The sequence below is a fragment of the Dermacentor silvarum genome, chromosome 4 (genome assembly GCF_013339745.2).
Source record: "Dermacentor silvarum isolate Dsil-2018 chromosome 4, BIME_Dsil_1.4, whole genome shotgun sequence".
Taxonomy (NCBI): domain Eukaryota; kingdom Metazoa; phylum Arthropoda; class Arachnida; order Ixodida; family Ixodidae; genus Dermacentor; species Dermacentor silvarum.
Genome location: NC_051157.2, coordinates 75,351,612 through 75,371,329, shown reverse-complemented (window position 1 = coordinate 75,371,329; position 19,718 = coordinate 75,351,612). Strand labels below are relative to the sequence as shown.

The window sequence follows — 19,718 nt, the reverse complement described above, 5'->3', positions numbered from 1 at the left end:
CGGGGTGGCATTTACGAAGGCCTACTCGTTCCGCATTGGAATGGGGGATACGCCCATGTGCGACTCTTGTGGAACTCTAAAAACGATTGAACACGTCTTATGTCTCTGTCCCTAGTTCGACGTCGAGCGTGAAGCTCTCCAGACAGCATTGAAACGGCTGGACTCTAGACCTTTTTCGGAAATGAAGATCCTTGGACCATGGCCGTACGCGCCGATGGCACAGAAAGCCACGAAAGCGTTGTTGCAGTACCTCAAGTCGACAGGTCTTAGAGACCGTGTGTAGACTCGGTGCAAATCTACAAATGTGCGCGACACTGTGTTCTCTCTATCTCCTCTCTCTCTTTTCATCCCTATACCCCTTCCCCAGTGCAGGGTAGCAAACCGGACGTGCGTCTGGTTAACCTCCCTACCTTTCCTCTCTTCTGTTTCTCTCTCTCTTTCTGTGGATACCTCTTTGAAAAGGTATCCACAGGCGCACATTCGCGTAAGTGTTGTCAAGCTAAAACAATTAGACTGACAATAACAAATAAAAATATTCCACGCCAGAACCATGCCTGCCTAGAAACTCAAGAAAGTAGAAAGTGCACTGCCGCATATTTCGGTAGCACTGTTTTTTTTTTTAATTTCATTTTATTTTTATTTTTTAGCGTTGATATGCTTCCACGATGACTCTTTCGCGTGGCCCACCTGTTTTCCTGGGGATTTTGAGGCTCTTGGTACTCGCAATAGCACGTTTTTATAATACGCACTGTGGTCGACTCGGACTATCTCGGATACTCTCGGGGGACCCTTGGACTCGTCTCCGTTGCACACGGTTAATTTTATGGCACACTGTTACAAACCTTACTCAAAGGTATGCGAGTGCGCAGTAGCGGAAACTCCGAAGTTAATGAAGAGCCGACTGACGCTTATTACGTTTCAAAGCTAGCCCCAACGAAGTTCACCGCACAGTGGAAAGCTTCCGTTAACACTTCGGCTACTTTTGTTTAGGCAAGAGGCGTGTTCGCATCGCGCCCAAATAAGAGAGCGGCTGCTGCAGACGGGGACTGAGCCCGCGACCTCGTGTTCAGCATGGCGCCGTAGCCACCATTGTATGTACTGAAGCGGGTGCTAGTAAAAGTTGCCTGTTTGTGTATGTTTCGGTGCTTGAGTTCGTATTCTTCGGCCATCCTTCTACTTCATTTGTGGCTGCGCTAAATGATGACATCTAGCTGAACTCGGCCGTGTACGGGTTCCCTCCCCACCACTTCATCGTGGGTCTCACTCACACCGAGAGCTGCCGACACCGTGACTAACAGGGCGAGCCAGCGTGGAGTCCGTGTGCTGGCGGATCGTCGATGAGTAACGCCGCGTGGCGTGCGCTTCCGGAGTCGCTATGACACTCGATGCGCGCAGCTGTTGTGCCTTGTTTCCAGGAAGAATCTATTAATTCTATATACACAGACTCGCGACCATATTTGCGCTCCTACATCAAACTTCTGACAGGTTAGGCGGGAGATATATATTACGTGTATCCTGGGACACAACAATATAGGTTACCATTCGAAGAAAAGGACACAAGTGGAGTATTGAACCGAACTTCAAATACGGATATAGCTGTTGAACGATGAGATGTCGCTCAGGGCCATCCGATGGCGCACTTGTACAACTATGTGACGGCGTGCGTAATAACATTTTGATTAATATATACGTCTTTCGGGACACTTGAGATATACTTGTCATTTCTATGGTCACTGCCATCTCTATGGTCCGCGCTTATCGATGCATAGCGAACTCAAGCTATATGCAGTGACTACATTTATTATTTTTTCACAGTCGAGGCACACAGTGGCACGAAGACGGCCAAATGTGCGCGAAGCGCGTCACGTAGGGCGTGCGAAGTATACATGCGAACATATATATATATATATATATATATATATATATATATATATATATATATATATATATATGACTGCAGAAAGCCGCTGTAGAACTACCACACAGAAGGCGGTTTACACGATGAATGTGCATACTTCGTCATATTTCTTTTTCGGCCTCGATGGAAAACCACACGATATACGTTTACATCACACTGCGCCTTTCGAGTCAGAATCCCTGATCGAGCGATCTTCGGTGTACGGTCCCTTTCGCAACTGCGAACCAGTGCAGCGCAAGAACGCATGTTCCGAACGGCGTTCAGTGTTTGAACAAGCAGCAAAGTCTACGTAGACGTCCGTCTCGTTGACTTGTCCGTGCTATGTGCCCTTTCGCGTTTTGCGTGCGCTCAGCCTCAACCCGACTTGCCCTTCACGGGGACCGGCGCATTGACGTCGCTCGAAGGATTTACAGAGCCGTGAGCGCGTCGGCGCATTCTTGCTGCCACGAGACTTAAAAAGCCCTCCGCACAACTGCGCGAGAGCCATATAACAGCTGCGCATAGTTTCGCGGCTCCGCGCTTGCGATAAGCGCTCCGCCATAAAGCGGCAAGTGACGTACACCACGTAAAGCAGCGCGCAGAACGAAGTGTACAGTGTGCGCGGTCCTCACGTGCGAAGCGGCAACAGAGACGAATTGTGAGCCACTCGTGGGGGCGCGATCCGGCGACGTGCGCACCAGGCTTGTACTCGACTGGACTTCGCCCAGGAGTGGTAATGGCCGTGTACGTCTTCAAGCGAACTCCGGGTCGCATCGTGGAGTACAGATATGTGAGTATATTCCGTGCACGTGTTTGGCCGCGTATACATGAGTTTTCGACTTCGAAGGATGTTTGGAAACATCGTGTCTTTAGAAGCCTCGGAGAAAGACGCGTGTAAGCATGCAGAATGGGCGGTAAATGGTTGATCAACGCTGCTCATACGCAATTTATGTAAGTTTTTTTTCTTCTGTTTCTTTCGCTTGCCCTTAGTATAGGCGTGATATAATGAACATGAAGTACAGATCAGTTGTTTCAGAAATTGACAAGGGCACGTCTATAGTGGTGCATCGCTGACAAGGAGGTACAGACATGAACCATTACAATTTATTTAGAGGGGGCGTTGTTGGCCAAAGTAGTCCACTGCTAATAAATTACGATATATACGCCGAATTATACAAAGGACTGCTTAAAAGTTCATTCAGCATAACCATGTTATCCATCTGAACGGAGGTTCTTAGGCATTTCGCCTCCACCGAAATGCGGACGCTTCAACCGCGAACAACGGAAGGCCTCAGACTGTAATGGTTTTTCCGTGACCACATCGCCATGAACCGAAGCTTTACTACTGGATCCACCCATCCGCACACAACGATACTGAAGCCCGTTGGCGGCGGGTGCGCTGGCTTGAGACGGCGTAGAGGTCTACATTGATCCATCGGCGGTGTTTTGCGTTCCAAAGCCAAACAGCAGGCATGTGAGACACCCTGTAACATTGTGATTCGAACGAGCTTCTACTGTGCAAATAGGAAAATCCAGAGATAAACACCGGAAACTCTGGATTTTGAGTATTCGCCGTACGTGTCCTGGGATATCCTCAAAAACTGGAATCACAACGCGGGCGCTGTACACCCCACGCTCCGTGCAGCCGCTATGGCCGGGAATTGAACCTGCGACCTCGTGTCAGGAATCAGGTGATCTGCTGATCTCCGATGCGGGTGTCTGTAGCGAGCGCGCAAGAACCGGAGCACGGCTCGGGTGATGCATGGCGCATGGCCTTAATTGCTAGCCACGATGTGCGCGAAACAGTGCTCTCTCCTCTCTTTTCATCCCTATATATCCCCTCTTTCCCAAGTGCAGGGTAGCAACCCGGACGTGTGTTTGGTTAACCTCTCTGCATTTCCTATCTTCTCTCTCTCTCTCTCTCTCAAGTCAGCGAACCAGTGAACGTTCTCATGACTTTTTTGAATGAGTTGTTTCTACTCTTTGAAGCACTCAGATAACTGCATGGAACATTCCTTATGTACCTTTGGGCAGAACTGTCCTGTCCTGGAAAACTCGGTCTACACAATACCGCCGGCCTGCAGCCCACAGTTCTTCTGCACATCGTTTTCGATACACAACCGGAAGGAGCTAAAAAGCCGGGTATCAGAGATAAGCCTCTCGTGTTGCCAAAGAGAGAGGGAGAGAGAGAAACCTGTGAGGCATTCCTTACGATAACCGCGATGCAGGGACAGGCGACAGCCTGTCTTTAACGACTTCTGTGACCCTCGAAGCGGCATTTTCCTCTTCGCGTAACGTGCACAGGATCGCTGCTGAGCTCAGGCTACGATAAATCATAAAGAGCAAAGCTACAGAAGCTCTCTGGTATCTGGGCCTCACGGCAGGCACGATCAGTATGCAGCAGTGGACCCAACAAGCCGCCCGGAGTCGCGTACAGTTAGGGGTGTCTATGTGGCCCCCGTGGCTATGCCTCGGCGCATAATACATGCGATATCCTGCCTACTACAAAGCATGAAAGTGTGTAACTCAAGAGATCAGATATAATTCACTCAACTTTCGCTGAAGTAAGCGATATTAGAATTATAACGTCGGAAAGGTTGAGGAAGCAGTAAAAATGGCCGCTGCATAATATCAGTGAGAAGAAAACGTGGCATAGGAAAAGGAAACATAGAATAGGACAGGGCAAGATGTGTGCAGTGAAATATAAGCAGGGTAATGTCATCGATAATTTCGATGATATAGCAAGAACTCAGAATATTTCCTGTATTGACCTGCACAGTACCCAGAGCAGCCACGCAACCTTCATTAGAAGGAGTGATGAACAGGATACATAGGCTCCTTCTGTAACTAGCGATGAAGTTAGAAGGGCCTTGCAAGACATGTCCCGGAGACAAGTGGCAGGAGAAGATGGAATAACAGCCGATATAATGAAATATGGAGGCGGTCTTATGCTTCAAAAGCTTGCGGCCCTTTATACTCAATTCCTCACGACTTCAAGTGTACCAGAGAGATGGAAGAACGCCAACATTATACTAATTCATAAGAAGGGAGACGTTAAAGAATTGAAAAATTATAGACCCATTAGCTTGCTTTCAGTAGTGTATAAAGTATTCACCAAGATAATTTCCAAGCGAACAGGCTGGCTTAGGAAGCTGATATTCTACGATGAATCACATCCATGTCATCAATCAGGTAATTGCGCTATCTGCGGAGTGCAAGTCAACCTCTATATATGGCTTTCATAAAGTATGAAAAGGCATTTGATTCAGTAGAGATACCAGCAGTCATGGAGGCATCGCGTAATCAAGGAGTACTAGAGGCATACCTGAGAGAGAGAAATACGTTTATTAAATCATTAAAAAAGAAAATTGTACATGTATGAAAAGGCAACCCCAGTGGTTTTTCCGGTGAGGTGCCTAGATTAAGTTAATGGTTTCGCTTCTTATAAGGTAGGTGAGCAAGCTGTCATGTATAGCTTTGCGGTGTTGAGGGGTCCCTCTAGGAAGGATCCAGTCATTGAGTGTGGCGACTGAGCTCTGCAGCCCAGCAAGGCAGATTTTTCGCAGTGATGACAGGCCAGGACATGTCCATAGCAAGTGGTGTGCTGTGGCTGGCGCACCCGTGGTCAAGTTCCGCAGGTGGGGTCAAGCGACTTGTCAATGTATTGGGCTTTGAACGCAGGCGTGACTGCCGTGCCGGTGCGTAGACGGCGGAGTGCCACGCGTTCCCGGCGTGGAAGCCCAGGAGGGAGGAATACCTGAATGTCTTGGGAATATCTGCAAATATTCCACAGCTGCTTAGGAGAACTTGTGGAGAACTTGGTTTTCCACAAGAAAAGTAGAAAATTAGCTATCAAGAAAGTGGTTAGACAAGGAGGCACAATCTCTCCAATTCTATTCACTGCATGCTAAGAAGAAGTATTTAAACTATAAGACTGGGTAGGCTTAGGAGTGAGGTTCAATGGCGAATATCTCAACAACCCTCGGTTTGCAGATGACATTGTCCTGTTTCTTAACACAGAAAGTGCAAGAGTAGGGTTGAAGATTAGCATGCAGAAGACAAAAGTAACGTTCAGTAGCCTGGCAAAAGAACAAGAATTCATGAACGCAAGTCAGCTTCTAGAAACTATAATCAGCTTGTAGGAATGAGAAATGTTATGCGTAACATTAAGGGGGCAGGAAGAGAGCGGTATGGATCGGAGAGCAAACATGGATAGCTGATATTCTAGTTGACATTAAAAGAAAAGAATGGTGCAGAGCAGGACATGCAATGCGTAGGGTAGATAACTGGTGGACTATTAGAGTTGCAGAATGGGTGCCAAGGAAAAGGAAGCGCGGTCGAGGACGGTAGAAAATTAGGTGAGATGAAGAAATATCGGTACGGGGTCAGCACACGACAGAACATTGCAATGAAAATCTTCTTTGCATTTTTGAAGAGCAAGATTACTAACTGATTAAAAGTTGTGCTAAAATCAAACTCGCGATCACCGGCCCGTCGCTCTATCAGCCTGAACTTTTACAACAAGGAGGCTTTTTTTTTATCCTCGATACTGTGAGAATTTTATTTATTTCGCAGAGGCTCAACGACCGCCTCATAAACAGTAGCCTATGTATAGCGAAGGCTTATAATTTGGAGTGTTTTCTATAGCCTACACTATAGACTCTTGGGAGTACTTCCCGTGTGCTCGTAACCTCGTTTTCTTAGTCCTCACGCAAATCACTAAACGCTCTGACACCGCACATCCCTCATACCCTCGCAGCCTCTCTCCACTACTCCTAAACACACCCCGCTATGCTTCGCATAGCAACGTCACGGTTGTACACATAGATAGATAGATAGATAGATAGATAGATAGATAGATAGATAGATAGATAGATAGATAGATAGATAGATAGATAGATAGATAGATAGATAGATAGATAGATAGATAGATAGATAGATAGATAGATAGATAGATAGATAGATAGATAGATAGATAGATAGATAGATAGATAGATAGATAGATAGATAGATAGATAGATAGATAGATAGATAGATAGATTTATCGCGTCAATAAGCGCCCTCGCAGGCATCGTAGAATAGCCTTCAGTTTCTAGAGAGCATTTGTGAGCAGACGCACGTGACCACAAGGACTCAAACGCCACACGCGTGTATACAGGGACATGTCTGCACGGGAGCTACGTACACGCACTTGTCAGAATGCGGCTGCTTATTACGCAATGTGTTCCACGTGTAACGAAGAGCCAGTTAAATATTGTACAGTAGGAATATTCATTTTAAAGGAATGAAAGCAGGAGCATCGGATCGTTTGCTGCTGGATTTTTGAAGCACCCGACGCCGTCTGTGTTTCTCTTTTGAGTAGGAAAATAATTAAGTTAATACTTAGTAATGACTGTTGGCTACATGAGTACGAGTACATGCTAAAGGACCGTGTCGATACTATGGAAAATTTTGGTGGGTCGAGAGGAAAAAAACTGTGGCTAGGAAAAAAATACGGGCGGGTAGGGGGGGGGGGGGAGGGGAGGGGAGGGGTTGAGGGGGCTGGTGCGGAGCACGGGGAACAAGGGATCTTCCGAAGCAAAGTAAGTCACGTACTAAAAAGAGCAAGAAAGTGAAGGCAGCATAAAATTCTTTCATGCTCAAATGTCGGGACCATATAGTGTGTTGAGCCTTTAGATACGCACAGGCGGATGATTACACAACCGGCTTTATTAATGAATAACATTCTTTGCTTATTTTAGGCACCTTTATTTTATCTATCTGTATTTTTTATTTTTATTTTTATTTTATTATACCTCAAGGGTCCCGTTAGGGACATTACATGAGGGGTCTCTCTGTCTCTCTGGCGTGTTACGCCATCGTGATGCCCGTCGGGGTCATTTCTTTCCCCGAATATGTATCAGAATATGCTTGTCATAATCTAGCCTCTTAGCCGTCGTGATGACGTCGTGATCGTTTATTTAATTGGATATATATCAAGATATGCATGACATGCATACGCGAAATACATGACATGAAGGACATGTCAGGCATGCGTGCCATTCATGTCATGCCAACTAATTCATGTCATGTAATCTGCATGTAATTCTTGTGATGTCATGTCATCCATGCCATTCCTATGTGATGATATGGCATCAAAGGCATGATTGATATGATATGAGTGAAATTACATGCATGAATGATACGACATGTCATGCCATGACATGTAATACATCTTCTGTCGACACACGGAGGCTCGCGTAACACACCCAATTGCTTACTTTGCACGAACACGTTCACCCGTATGGTAACTCTTTGGAGAGCCCCGAACGATGCTGGACCAGCCTGCCTGCAAAACGCTTCGCAGAATAACAAATTCCCACTGAGCATGCGCCGCCATCAGGCTAACAATATGTACGAGCAATCTTTGTTCCATAGTGCATTATCGAGGCATTTGAATGGCGAGGGCAGAACCTTATTCCCGTGAATCATACCACGTACGACGTGTAGCTGAGCCGTGAGCGTGAGCTGAGCCGTGAGCATGCAAAGCTCTAAGCGCTGCTTAAAATTGTTCAATTTATCAGTGAACGAGCTCGTTACTGCTCAAATAGGCTCAGAACTTCAGCGCAGCCTCGGTGCGACTATAAGGAATACAGTGCTTTACAGTTATGAACGAATTGCGAATGATCAATTTATATTTATATGCCCACATGTCCGATTGGTGGTCGCAAATTATATCGTTCCAGAAAACAGCTCCTCGATGTCGCAGTCTTTCTAGTGGGTCGTTTATGTGAAATATGTTTATGTGAAATAATACGCTTGTACCTCGAACTGGCTTGGATATATCCAGAGTCATCAAATGTCGTCCCACACTGCACACATTTTTCATTGCGATATCAATTATTTGGACACTCCAAGCGTCGTCGTCGATGTCGCCTTGAGGTTCCGTATGAAGTCCAACGGCAATAAAATCGTTGCCGCGCGCCGTACGCTGTGTGCGCTTGTGAAAGCGTACGAGGGTGAGCCGGCAATCGCGGCTCAATGCAGCGCACGCGAGGGAGGAAGGCAGGCCGGAAGCGCGCGGTCTTCTTTCACGCGCGAGGCACAGAGGCGAGTCGATAGAGAGGGAGGGGGGGGGGTGCATTATGCGCCGTCGGCTGCTGCTCTCAGCGCGGCCGCGCGGGCGCCGTATCTTGAAAGCTATCTGCGACGTGGGCGAAGTGCCCACCCGCGCGTGCCTCATCTTCAAAGCGACCTGCGATGGGGACAAAGTACATGCGCCGAGTGCCGGTAGCTTCGTATGCGCTGTGCTTTCGACGTTTAGTTCGCGTTGAAGCGAGACGAGAGACAGCGCGAAGGTCAATTTGGCCGCTGCTGCTGGCACGCTTTCTCACTCTGGCGTTTTCACGGCGAGTTTAGGCGGTCATCGAGCGAGATGTTTTCATATTTACCTGTGCGCGCGTGAGACGGTGCTTGTATATTTAGTTAGTAAGCGAATGTTTCCTACTTTATACGGCCCAATAAACTACTATCCTTGCGTCGTATAGCTTTCGACTAATTTTCTATCGCAATCGACGCTTCGCCTTTCGGGCGAAACTGCGACTTTTTTTTTAAATTATGCAGAATTCGCGCCAAGCAAGTTGTAATCTGTAACCTCACTGGTTCGCACCGACTTTGCCGGCGTAGCGTTTGCTTGAGAACCACGACGCTTGGACAGTAGTGTACATTTACGCAAGCGTTATAATTCGTTAATATTTAATCACTACATAGTCATTAGGGTGAATGGCTAAGTGTTGTGCGCTACACATGTCCTTTAGTTAACGCATGATGTGTAAGACACTTTAAAAGTGTAACCGCTAGGCGTCGATAAAGGTAGGAGGTCCGCCCACATAAGAATAAGTATCGCACCGAGTCGCACAACGTGTTTGGTAACCGTGTCTCTTGAGGGAGCTGCGATTCCGCACATTGCCTGGTGTGAGTGAGTGAGTGAGTGAGTGAGTGAGTGAGTGAGTGAGTGAGTGAGTGAGTGAGTGAGTGAGTGAGTGAGTGAGTGAGTGAGTGAGTGAGTGAGTGAGTGAGTGAGTGAGTGAGTGAGTGAGTGAGTGAGTGAGTGAGTGAGTGAGTGAGTGAGCGAGTGTGTGAGCGAGCGAGCGAGCGAGTTTTTATTTGAAAGGAGGATGCACGACTTTCAACGCATGCACGACCTTCAGCTGTTTTCGTCATTGTTTTTTTATTATACACTCAAATGACATCGATTCCTTCTTTTTTAACCTTCGGTCTTTATAAGCCACGTACACGTGTTTCACTTCCTTTATTTTTTATTTTTTATTTCTTTTTTTGCGCAACTTTCTCTGCGCAGTGGAGACCACGTGTTTGCATTTCGTCTTCCTGTTTGTGTTATATTACAGTACGCGAAGCCAATTTCAGTGATTATGCGTTTTTTTTTTACCTTTCTCTGAAAAACAAAGTGCTGTTATTCTAGCAACGAACAGGCGAAGGTTACTACGGACACAGTGCCCATGGAAGCACACGGCTGCCAGATGTGAATGCATGCACTGTGCGATCATAACAAAGAATAGCGCATTCTGCCCCTGCCCTTCACAGTCTATCCTGCTCCTCGGAGGACGCTCTTGACCGCTTCCTGGCCAGAAGTCTGCATTTATATCTTGGAGTACAACATGTAACGTTAGGTGCTTTAGTAATTGCAGAGGGACGCCAATCTTCCTTTCGGACACTGATATTTGTGGAGACGTGTCGCCATTGAGGTCGCCTGACAATGCGGCGTACAGACCATTCCCTTGATCAGGCGATAAATCATATATAAATGGCGCACATGTACACGGGGCAATACAGCCTTGCAGAGACATTGTCCCAGGGAACAAGTTTTGTCCAGTAGAAGCTGCATGAGTATCCTCCACGGCTGATATCTATTCCAGGGGTTTCAACCAAATTAAGGGCCGGGCATTTCTCGTAAATGTGACCTACCAGAAGTTGCTGTGAAATAATTAGCACCATGTCTTATCCACTATACCCACAGTGACCACATTCAGATTTACGCAGTTGAAGCAGTTGAAGCGCGTCAAAATAAAAGATCAACCGCCGCATTCTACGTGCCCCATGGTTACGGTGGGAAACCGCCCCGGGTCCCGCTGGCCCTGCAGGATGACACCACTGATTAATGGCTAAGTGTTAGGCACTGCACGTGTCCATTAGATAAGGCATGCTGTTTAAGACGCCTGAGAAAAGTAAACGCTAGGCGTCAATAAAGGTATATAGAAGGTGCGCATGGCGCAACTTTCGCACGCGTCGCACAACGTGTTTGGTGTTTAACCTTCAGTCTTTCCACTTCATGCACACGTGCTTCCTGTCCTTCATTTATTTTTATGTTTACTCTTCTTGTTAACAACTTGCATCTGCGCAGTTGTTGCCTCATATTTGCATTTCTCCTTCTTGTTTGTCTTATACTGCAACATGCTGAACCAATTTTTCCTTCTACCTTTACCTGAAAAATGAAGTGCCGTTATCCTAGCAACGACTAGGTGAAGGTCACTGCGGATGCAGCAGCGCTCGTGGAAGCACACGGCTGCAAAAAAAAAAAAAAAAACAGCTGGCATAAGAGAGAGAGAGAGAGAGAGAAAGGAACTGTAGCATTATATATACGTAAAACGAGAGCGTTTATTGTCCTTGTTACGTTACCATGCGGTACACTAGCGGTGCAGGTTGAGGCATCTCTCCTGTATGCCTCTCTCACTTTACGTCCTTGTTACGTGAGAAGAGCTCCGTAATATGCAAATTCACTTTTGACGTAAGTTTATAGTCGGCCTGTAGTGTCGGGGATAGGGACGGGGACGGGGGGGGGGGGGGGGGGGGATTCCTATAGCTGCGTTATATACTGGAGATTAAAACCTTGATGAAAGCCAGCACATATGGCACACAGTCTCTGCGGAAAATTTATTGACTTAAGTGTCCTTTGTCGGTGAAGCGAGCCACTATCACCAACTGTTCAGAAGAATCATGTCCCTATATCAACAGAATACTGTGGGCAAGCTCAAGGAAAATGTTGCATTCACGAGAAAAAAAATGTGATAAAGAACACGCCCCGTTTTAAATGGCATCGCCGACGTGTGCAACAGAGCCATCGATGCTTATCATCAGTGAACTTACCCTGACGGTGGTGCCTTTACAAATAAACTCATCGCCAGGATAACAACGTGTTACCTTGACGAAGCATGCCTTGATTAAGCAACTTATCATCGACGATGTTGCCGTCGATGCTTCTCATCAAGGAACTTAACCTGACGATGGTGCCCTGACAAAGTAGCTTATCATCGTCATGGCAACCGTATGTTGCTCTGACGAAGTATGCCTTACCTAAGCAACTTATCATTGAAGATGTTGTCATCGAGGCTTATAATCAACGAACTTCTCTTGGCGGTGTTATCCAGTGTTACTAATCAAAGCACTGGCTCCACGCTGGGACAGTTCTTGTTGAGTAGCTGTTGATCAGTTGCATGTGTTGTGTCATAGCTCACAGATAGCAAACGCGTGCGCACGCAGCGCTGGCTTCTATATGAGCGACGTAAAGCGGAAAGTGTTCGTATTTACGAGGAGTGACTTTTCGATTTGAATATCGAGTCGTATATCGGCTAATATTCGATTCGTTATTCAAAGCTTTCAAATATTCGCACACCAATATTAAAGTTACAATGGCGTTCCTTTCTCGCTGCTACAAAGTTGTATTACTTCGCGTCTCCCTTTTTTACTCTCTCAGAAACTCTCTCCGCTCTTCGACTCACATTTCAATACAGGGCGACGAAACGGAGCCGTGCTTTCTCGATGCTTCGTGGAAACGCGAAGAGTGACACATGAATAATGTAAAAATCTTTCTTTTTATCTCCCCCGGTCGTTAAACCTTTCCACTGCTCACTTTTCGTTATTTTATCTTCGAAATGAGCATGCACATTGCAAGCAAACGCTTCAGAAACCAGGTTTTTCATCCTTTTTTAGTAAGCTTTATGGCGTCACGTAGCGTCGTAGCGTGTAATGTAAATGGCCTCAGCGTCGCGAACAGGATATCGTTGTTGGCATATTTCCTCTGCTTCTTTTTTTCCCTTTATTTTCTCAGTGTCGCATATATCGGCCCATGTGGTTCGAAGAACGAACATTCCGTTTGAGTAATTCATCCACTTTATTATTATTATTATTATTATTATTATTATTATTATTATTATTATTATTATTATTATTATTATTATTATTATTATTATTATTATTATTATTATTATTGACTGTATTTAAGGAGAGGTTCATGTCTATGTGGCACCTGCCACTGCTCTATTCAAACATGATATATAGTTGCGCTCAAAACGATGGTCATAACAGATGCTACGAATGGAAAGAGAGAACGGTGAGCAAATTTCTAAAGTTCGCGCGCGCAAAACATAAGTGCTCACACAGTATAAATGTTCGCAAAATACGTATTTCCCCCAATAGGCACGTTCACAATATATAAACTTTCTTTCGGTAGATGCAAATGAGCTATCTCTTATGCCACATTTTAAGCACAGCACTCGCGAACACAGCATTCCGTGAATGTTTGCCTATAAGCGACACCATTTTTCACGTCACGCGTAAAACACCAGTCATGAGTTACACTGGCGGCGATAACCAAATCAATCCTACGGTTTGCTACTTTATAGTTTTTTTTTTAATTGCATCATGCACTTTCGGAATGGCTCAGTCGGTCAAGCCAGGAGAAACAGCATGTGAGCGAGATGTGCTTCGAAATTGTTCATTAGGCACAGATAGTGCAAGCTATCGCTATTTCGGGTGTAAAACGTTGCAGGTGCGCGCTTCTGTATTCTGAACACATTGGATAGACTACTGCCAGAACTACGCCAGCTTTAACTACTTAGAACCAACTACTTCCAACCAATGCAGATTACAACGCACAGTCGCTTTCAGTCGTATTCCGATGGGACAGAATGCGAAAACACTGTTGTACTGTGCCTTAATTGGGTGCCCGTTATACAGCCCCAGGTGGCCGAAATTAACCCGGAGCCCTCCATTATGGTGTTTTTCCTAACATGTGTATTACTTCGGGTCGTTAAACCCCACCGACCGCCAACCAAACAATCTTTTTCTCCAGGCAGAAATTACTGATATTTTCGGGCTTCCCCTGCAAAGTGCGCAGTATTGGCTAAGCTTGACAGCTTATAATTTGCGATCGTTGTAGCGCTCGCATCGCCGCACCTGTGCTCTGCATAGTTCTGGTGATACATATCAGCTTTCCGAGCTCAATGTCGTAAAGAAGAAAAAGAAAAGAAAAAAATGTGGGCATTATGGACGCCTTTCTTATTGTTTTAGTTTTTATTAGTTATCACAGTTAACACGAGTTCAGTTGTAAGCTCGGTTTGAGCGGTGAATTAAATTTTATGAGTAAGTGTCAAATGACCCATTGAGCGAAATGCAGCTCCACTGACGTGAAACCTGGGGAGGTGCGAAACATGCAGTGATGCACCGCTAATGGGCTCATACTGCCTTAAGCAATGGCTCATAACCCCGTAACGCGGCCTCCCCATTACGACAACAGAAGAGAAGTGAAATTCTACGCTGGAATGATGAGCGGCAACGCAGCCAGCTGTGGAAGACGACGACGAACGCGGGAGCAGTGGCACAAGCGCGTGCCGAGCGCGAGCCGCTTGCTTACCGTGACGACGACGACGACAGGAGACGCCGACAGCCCAAGCGCATAAGGTGCTTCGCACCTAAAATATACCTCCCTTCCACTCCGTGAAGATGGTCGAATAGCGAAGCTGAGTTACACCGAGTGTTTCGAGTGTTACATGTGCATTTGTTGCACGTGATGCAATTGCATAAACACAAGTAAACACAGATATACAACACGAAATTATATTGAAACGTTGCGAGGCGAGAAGAGGCAGCGACTTCCGACGCAATGACGAGTGTCCAGTTCTCTGGTCGAAACCTGCTGAGCCGCCGCCAGAGGCATCGGCTGCAGTCACGGACACCGCGCGCGTTCGGCGCGAACGCGGGGAAATGAGGACGGCGTCGGCAGCAGCTATGCGCGTTATCCGAAAGGGCGCGCCGCACTGAAACACCTTCGCTTATACTCATCGCCTCTCCTCCTCGCGCCCAGCGCGGCCTCTCATTGGTGACCTCCTCCCCCAGCGCGCACTCTCATTGATCGCCTCCTCCCTTAGCGCCTCTCCTCCTCTGCTGGTCACGTGACCTGCCCTCCCCCGGCGCGGCTCTCATCCTCTCCTGGTCACGGGACCTGCGTGGCACCGGTGGACGGTCGGACGGACGGCGCAGCCTCGACCTACAACAGCTCCGCTGTTAAAAGATACTTTAACGGAGTCCTCAGCACGAATGGAGCTGACTGCAGGGTGCCTACAAGCATGTTTATTTGCACTTCTCCTCGTTACTTGTTTCATTAATTTTGTCAATACGTTCAACCATTTCGACTTAACTGGACCCGCTTATGACCTGCAGAGTCCTCTTCATCACTGTTGATCATCATCAGGCGGCACCATCATCACTGATTACTGCTTCGATTCGGGCTGCGTTGCGTTAGAGTCGTGCTCGAGTCGCGGGCTACGTGTAGAAAGGAACGTGCGCTCGTGATTGGCTAGGAACTAGAGGCTGCACTCGCCTATCCAATCGCCTTAACCTTGCCTGTAGACGTCATATTTTGCACATCTCCTGAAACGGGATAAGGGCAATCAAGCAATCAATCAATCAATTAATTAATCAAATGTTAATTCTGGCGCCCAGGAACAGCTGCGCAATGCGAGATGGATAAACAAATCGGTAAACGGAAAACGAGGAGGCGGGCGTAAAAGGGAGTCAGTCATACAACATGATTATCTACATTTATCCAAAACACTGGAAATGAACTCTGAAATATGTCAATACAGGCAGAATACTTATTACATTTTTTTTTTTTAGTCGAGCAGTAGGAAGTCTTTAATGCCACAAGGCCAGGCAGAAAATGTGGAATGTTGCCTGGTATACTTCTGCAGCACGAAAAATTGCACATGATTGAGAAGCTTTGGGCAATGTACAATGCAATGGACCGCCTTATAGAGGTACAAAATGTCTGAATTAATACGTCTTGATTTTAGAGGTGTGTTGAGGTATATTTGAGAAGGCTGGAGTATGGTCGCCAAAACGGCAAAAGGGGTGCTTGAATATACATATCAATTTAGTTTGGACGCGTTCAATGAGGTCAAAATAGGATTTGCATGTTCCACCCCAAACTATAGATGCATACTCTAGCAGTGGAAGGCACACAGTATAGAATACGACTTCAGACAGGCAACAGGGGAGTCGAAGTCACGCGATATACGACAAACAATACCAAGAGCGCGAAGGGGACGTTGTTTCGCATATTTATCGTGTGAAAAGAAGCTTAGCGTTTTGTCGAAGTACACAACAAGATCTTTCATTTCATCGACCTTGGAGCAGTGGAGCATCCCGAAAGGAGTATGGAAATTGCACATGGCGTGTTTTCCGGGTACAACTTCATACCATAGTTCTGGAAGCATTTAAGAGTATAGCTTATTGTTTCTGCGCCACTTGAAAAAATGTCTTTCTGGAAGTGAAGGCAGTCCTGAACACTGTCAACAGTTTTAAATCGCTTTAATAATACTATGTGCCGTAAAGTAATTGATGGAGAAGGTAATTAGCGTAATTAAGTTAATTATTCTATTAAGTATTTCGATTTCTCGTAAATGTAATGGCCACCTTTCCGGGTAATTTAGTTCAAGGGTTCGAATTGTGCTATCTGCCTTAGACAAATTTTTAAAATTTGGTGAATCTATAAAAAGCACCATATTTTATATATATATATATATATATATATATATATATATATATATATATAGAACGAGACGAAAGGGAACCTAAGGGCCAGATTTTGCATAATCATATCATAAGAAGCCAACAAAGACACCAAGGACAACATAGGGGAAATTACTTGTACTGTGGAAAATTACTTAATTACTTGTGGAAAATAAAAATGGATAAAAAGACAACTGGCCGCAGGTGGGGAACGATCCCACGATCGGGCAGAATAATCGGGGGGAAATTACTTGTACTGTGGAAAATTACTGAATTACTTGTGGAAAATGAAAATGGATGAAAAACAACTGGCCGCAGGTGGGGAACGATCCCACGATCGTTCCCCACCTGCGGCCAGTTGTTTTGCCATCCATTTTCATTTTCCACAAGTAATGAAGTAATTTTCCACAGTACCAGTAATTTCCCCTATGTCGCCCTTGGTGCCTTTCTTGGCTTCTTATGATATATATATATATATATATATATCTTGGAGAGTTAGAATTGCCCCGCCCCCCTCCCCCCGAGGCACTACTGGTAATAAATAACTTCCAACTTGTCGAATCGGTGCCACACTGCGACAGTTGACTTGCCGAGGAGGGACGGAGCCCCTCCTTACAAAAAAAAAAAAAAGGGGGGGGGGGAGACGGCGCCCCTCCCCTCCTGACTTTAAGCACTACTTATAGCAAAATATAATGAATATTCCTTATAACCGGAAACAATTACCCGGCCGAGACTTCTTTGTGTGGCGTAGATGTGCACGCAGGAACATTGAATGAAGGATGCTTGCTCGTATAGGGGTTCAAACTTTCGAGCTTTCTCTGCGATGCTCAAGGTTTATACTGCAGGAGATGTAAGGTGGCGGCACAACACTCATTTACTAAAGTCAGAAATGCAACAAATAACGTGCACAGGGCAAGTATTTCTCTATACCGGCGCCGTGCATCAACTTTCGCTTCTCTGGCAGGCGCCGGTCAGGTGTACTCCGCCAAAGACAATGGGACGATTCAGCTTAACATGGCGGCGTCAAGTTGCGGACCTGTCGGAGACACCGGCTGAGAACGGGGCTCTCTTTGTCCACTCGCTCGCTCTTCGGTACGGTGGCCTGTTGAGCCTCCACGCACGTATTGCATATGATACGGGCAATGCATCTCATGCTATAATTCACAACCAATACACAAACCGCCGTAATCACACACTGGCAGGGGAACCAGGCAGCCGCGTTTTTGTCTCTTTTCTCATCAAGAATGAGCAGGAAGACGCTCGCACGACCACCTGAACAAGGTCAGCCGTCTACTTCATCGCTCATGTTTAGGCAACGTGACTTTGGCAGCTCGGACCAGCTCCATTCCCGGGAGAGCTCAACGCCCGAAGCCATGGACTCCGACAACGAATACGCCGTGGTCATGGGCCGTCGTATGAAGAAGAGGATGCGCCAGATGTCAAGTGAGCAGACTTCATCTAACGAGTGGGAGCAGCAGTCTTTCATGGTCTCTTACGTGCCGCTTACGGCGTCACACAACCTGAACTCCTTAAGTAGGCAGTTTTTATATGAATATTTTGAAAGTGTGGCCCCTGGTCAAGTCAACGAAATCCGGATCAACTCTCGAAAAAACATCCTGACGGTAGATGCCAAGAGTTCAACTATAATAGAGAAGTTAAAGACTATTCCAACATTAAGCGGAATTCCCGTCCGTTCCTTTTTTACTTACGGGAAGGAGTCAACGACTGGTGTAATTTCTGATATAGACCTTGACATCAAGAATGTTGACCTCAGGAAATTACTGAGTTCATCGGTGCAGATTCTTGAGATTCACCGCTTGGGGAACTCCCGGTGCATCAAACTAGTATTTGCTTCGTCAACTTTGCCAATGACTGTCAAAGTGGGGTACGTAATACACCACGTCCGACCATTCGTCCCGAGGCCTCTGCAGTGTTGGAAATGTCTCAAGATTGGTCACGTAAGCGCTGTGTGAAGAAATCAAGTGACTTGCCAGCGTTGCGGGGGGCAACATAATACCGCCGACTGTGATGCACCTTCATTGAAATGTCCCAACTGTCCTGGCTCTCACGAAGCAACGTCGAAGGATTGCCCGAAGATGCAGCAGGAAGTTCGTATTCTCCGGAAAATGGCAAAAAACAAGTCTTCCCATAGACAGGCTGCTCAATCTGTTCGCCGAGACTGACAACGCTCGCATAAGAAGCGCCATCCAATGACTTGGAGAACTGGATTGTGGGCCGCAGGGGCCTCGACAACCTCTGCCTTTGCCGGCATCGAGGACGGTAACCGCGCCTACAGCAAATTCAGGATCTCCGAGAGCACAGGGCGCACATTCGTCGCCCCTGGGTGGCACAGACACGGAGTGGCCTTCGCTACCCAGTAGATCCACGCCCACGATACCATGCCGTAGTGTTCCTCTACGTCAAGAAGTGGATTATAGGGCTAGTAAAGCCGATAACCCTATAGGCAAGCAAGGAGCTGAAAAGAATGACCAAGAAAGCGTTGAAAAAATGCTGAAACGCCTGCTAGAATCAATGCGCGTGATTCTCTGTGGTCTCCAGACTCCGGCCGCTAAAAGCGCCGTGCATGTACTCGCCGTACTGGAGCAGCTGATCGCTGCTCTTTACATAATTTAATTACCTTGCTTGGCACCTGTGCTGCTCACGCAGGAGAAGCCCATACACAAGCTTCTTCGCGGCGACTTTTTGTGAACTTTCAATTGTATTCGTGACTCCGTCCATGCTCTGGAAGGTAGATGACACGTTTGAAGGACCTTTTTGGACTTTGTTGATAGCCATGAGGATGCTGAACTTGCCTTTACCGTTGTACATCCTTCTTCTATGTCATCATCACCCCTCATCCAGCCTTTATGTCCCCGTTCCCCCCTCCCCCTGTGCAGAGTAGCAGGCTAGATCGATGCGCAGCGCAGAACCATGCAACCGAGAAGAAAAAGATGCACACAAAAAATAACGATCCCGT

General features: G+C 46.5%; 1 protein-coding gene across 1 annotated transcript in view; it reads left to right on the top strand.

Annotated features, from left to right (window-relative positions):
* Positions 1–2,413: 2,413 nt before the first annotated feature.
* Positions 2,414–19,718, top strand: part of LOC119450255 (proton-coupled amino acid transporter 1) — a 69,764-nt gene continuing 52,459 nt past the window's right edge. The window contains exon 1 of the mRNA XM_037713646.2: positions 2,414–2,687. Within this exon, the coding sequence (XP_037569574.1) occupies positions 2,634–2,687 (54 nt within the window). The 5' untranslated portion in view covers positions 2,414–2,633. The remainder of the gene's footprint in view (positions 2,688–19,718) is intronic.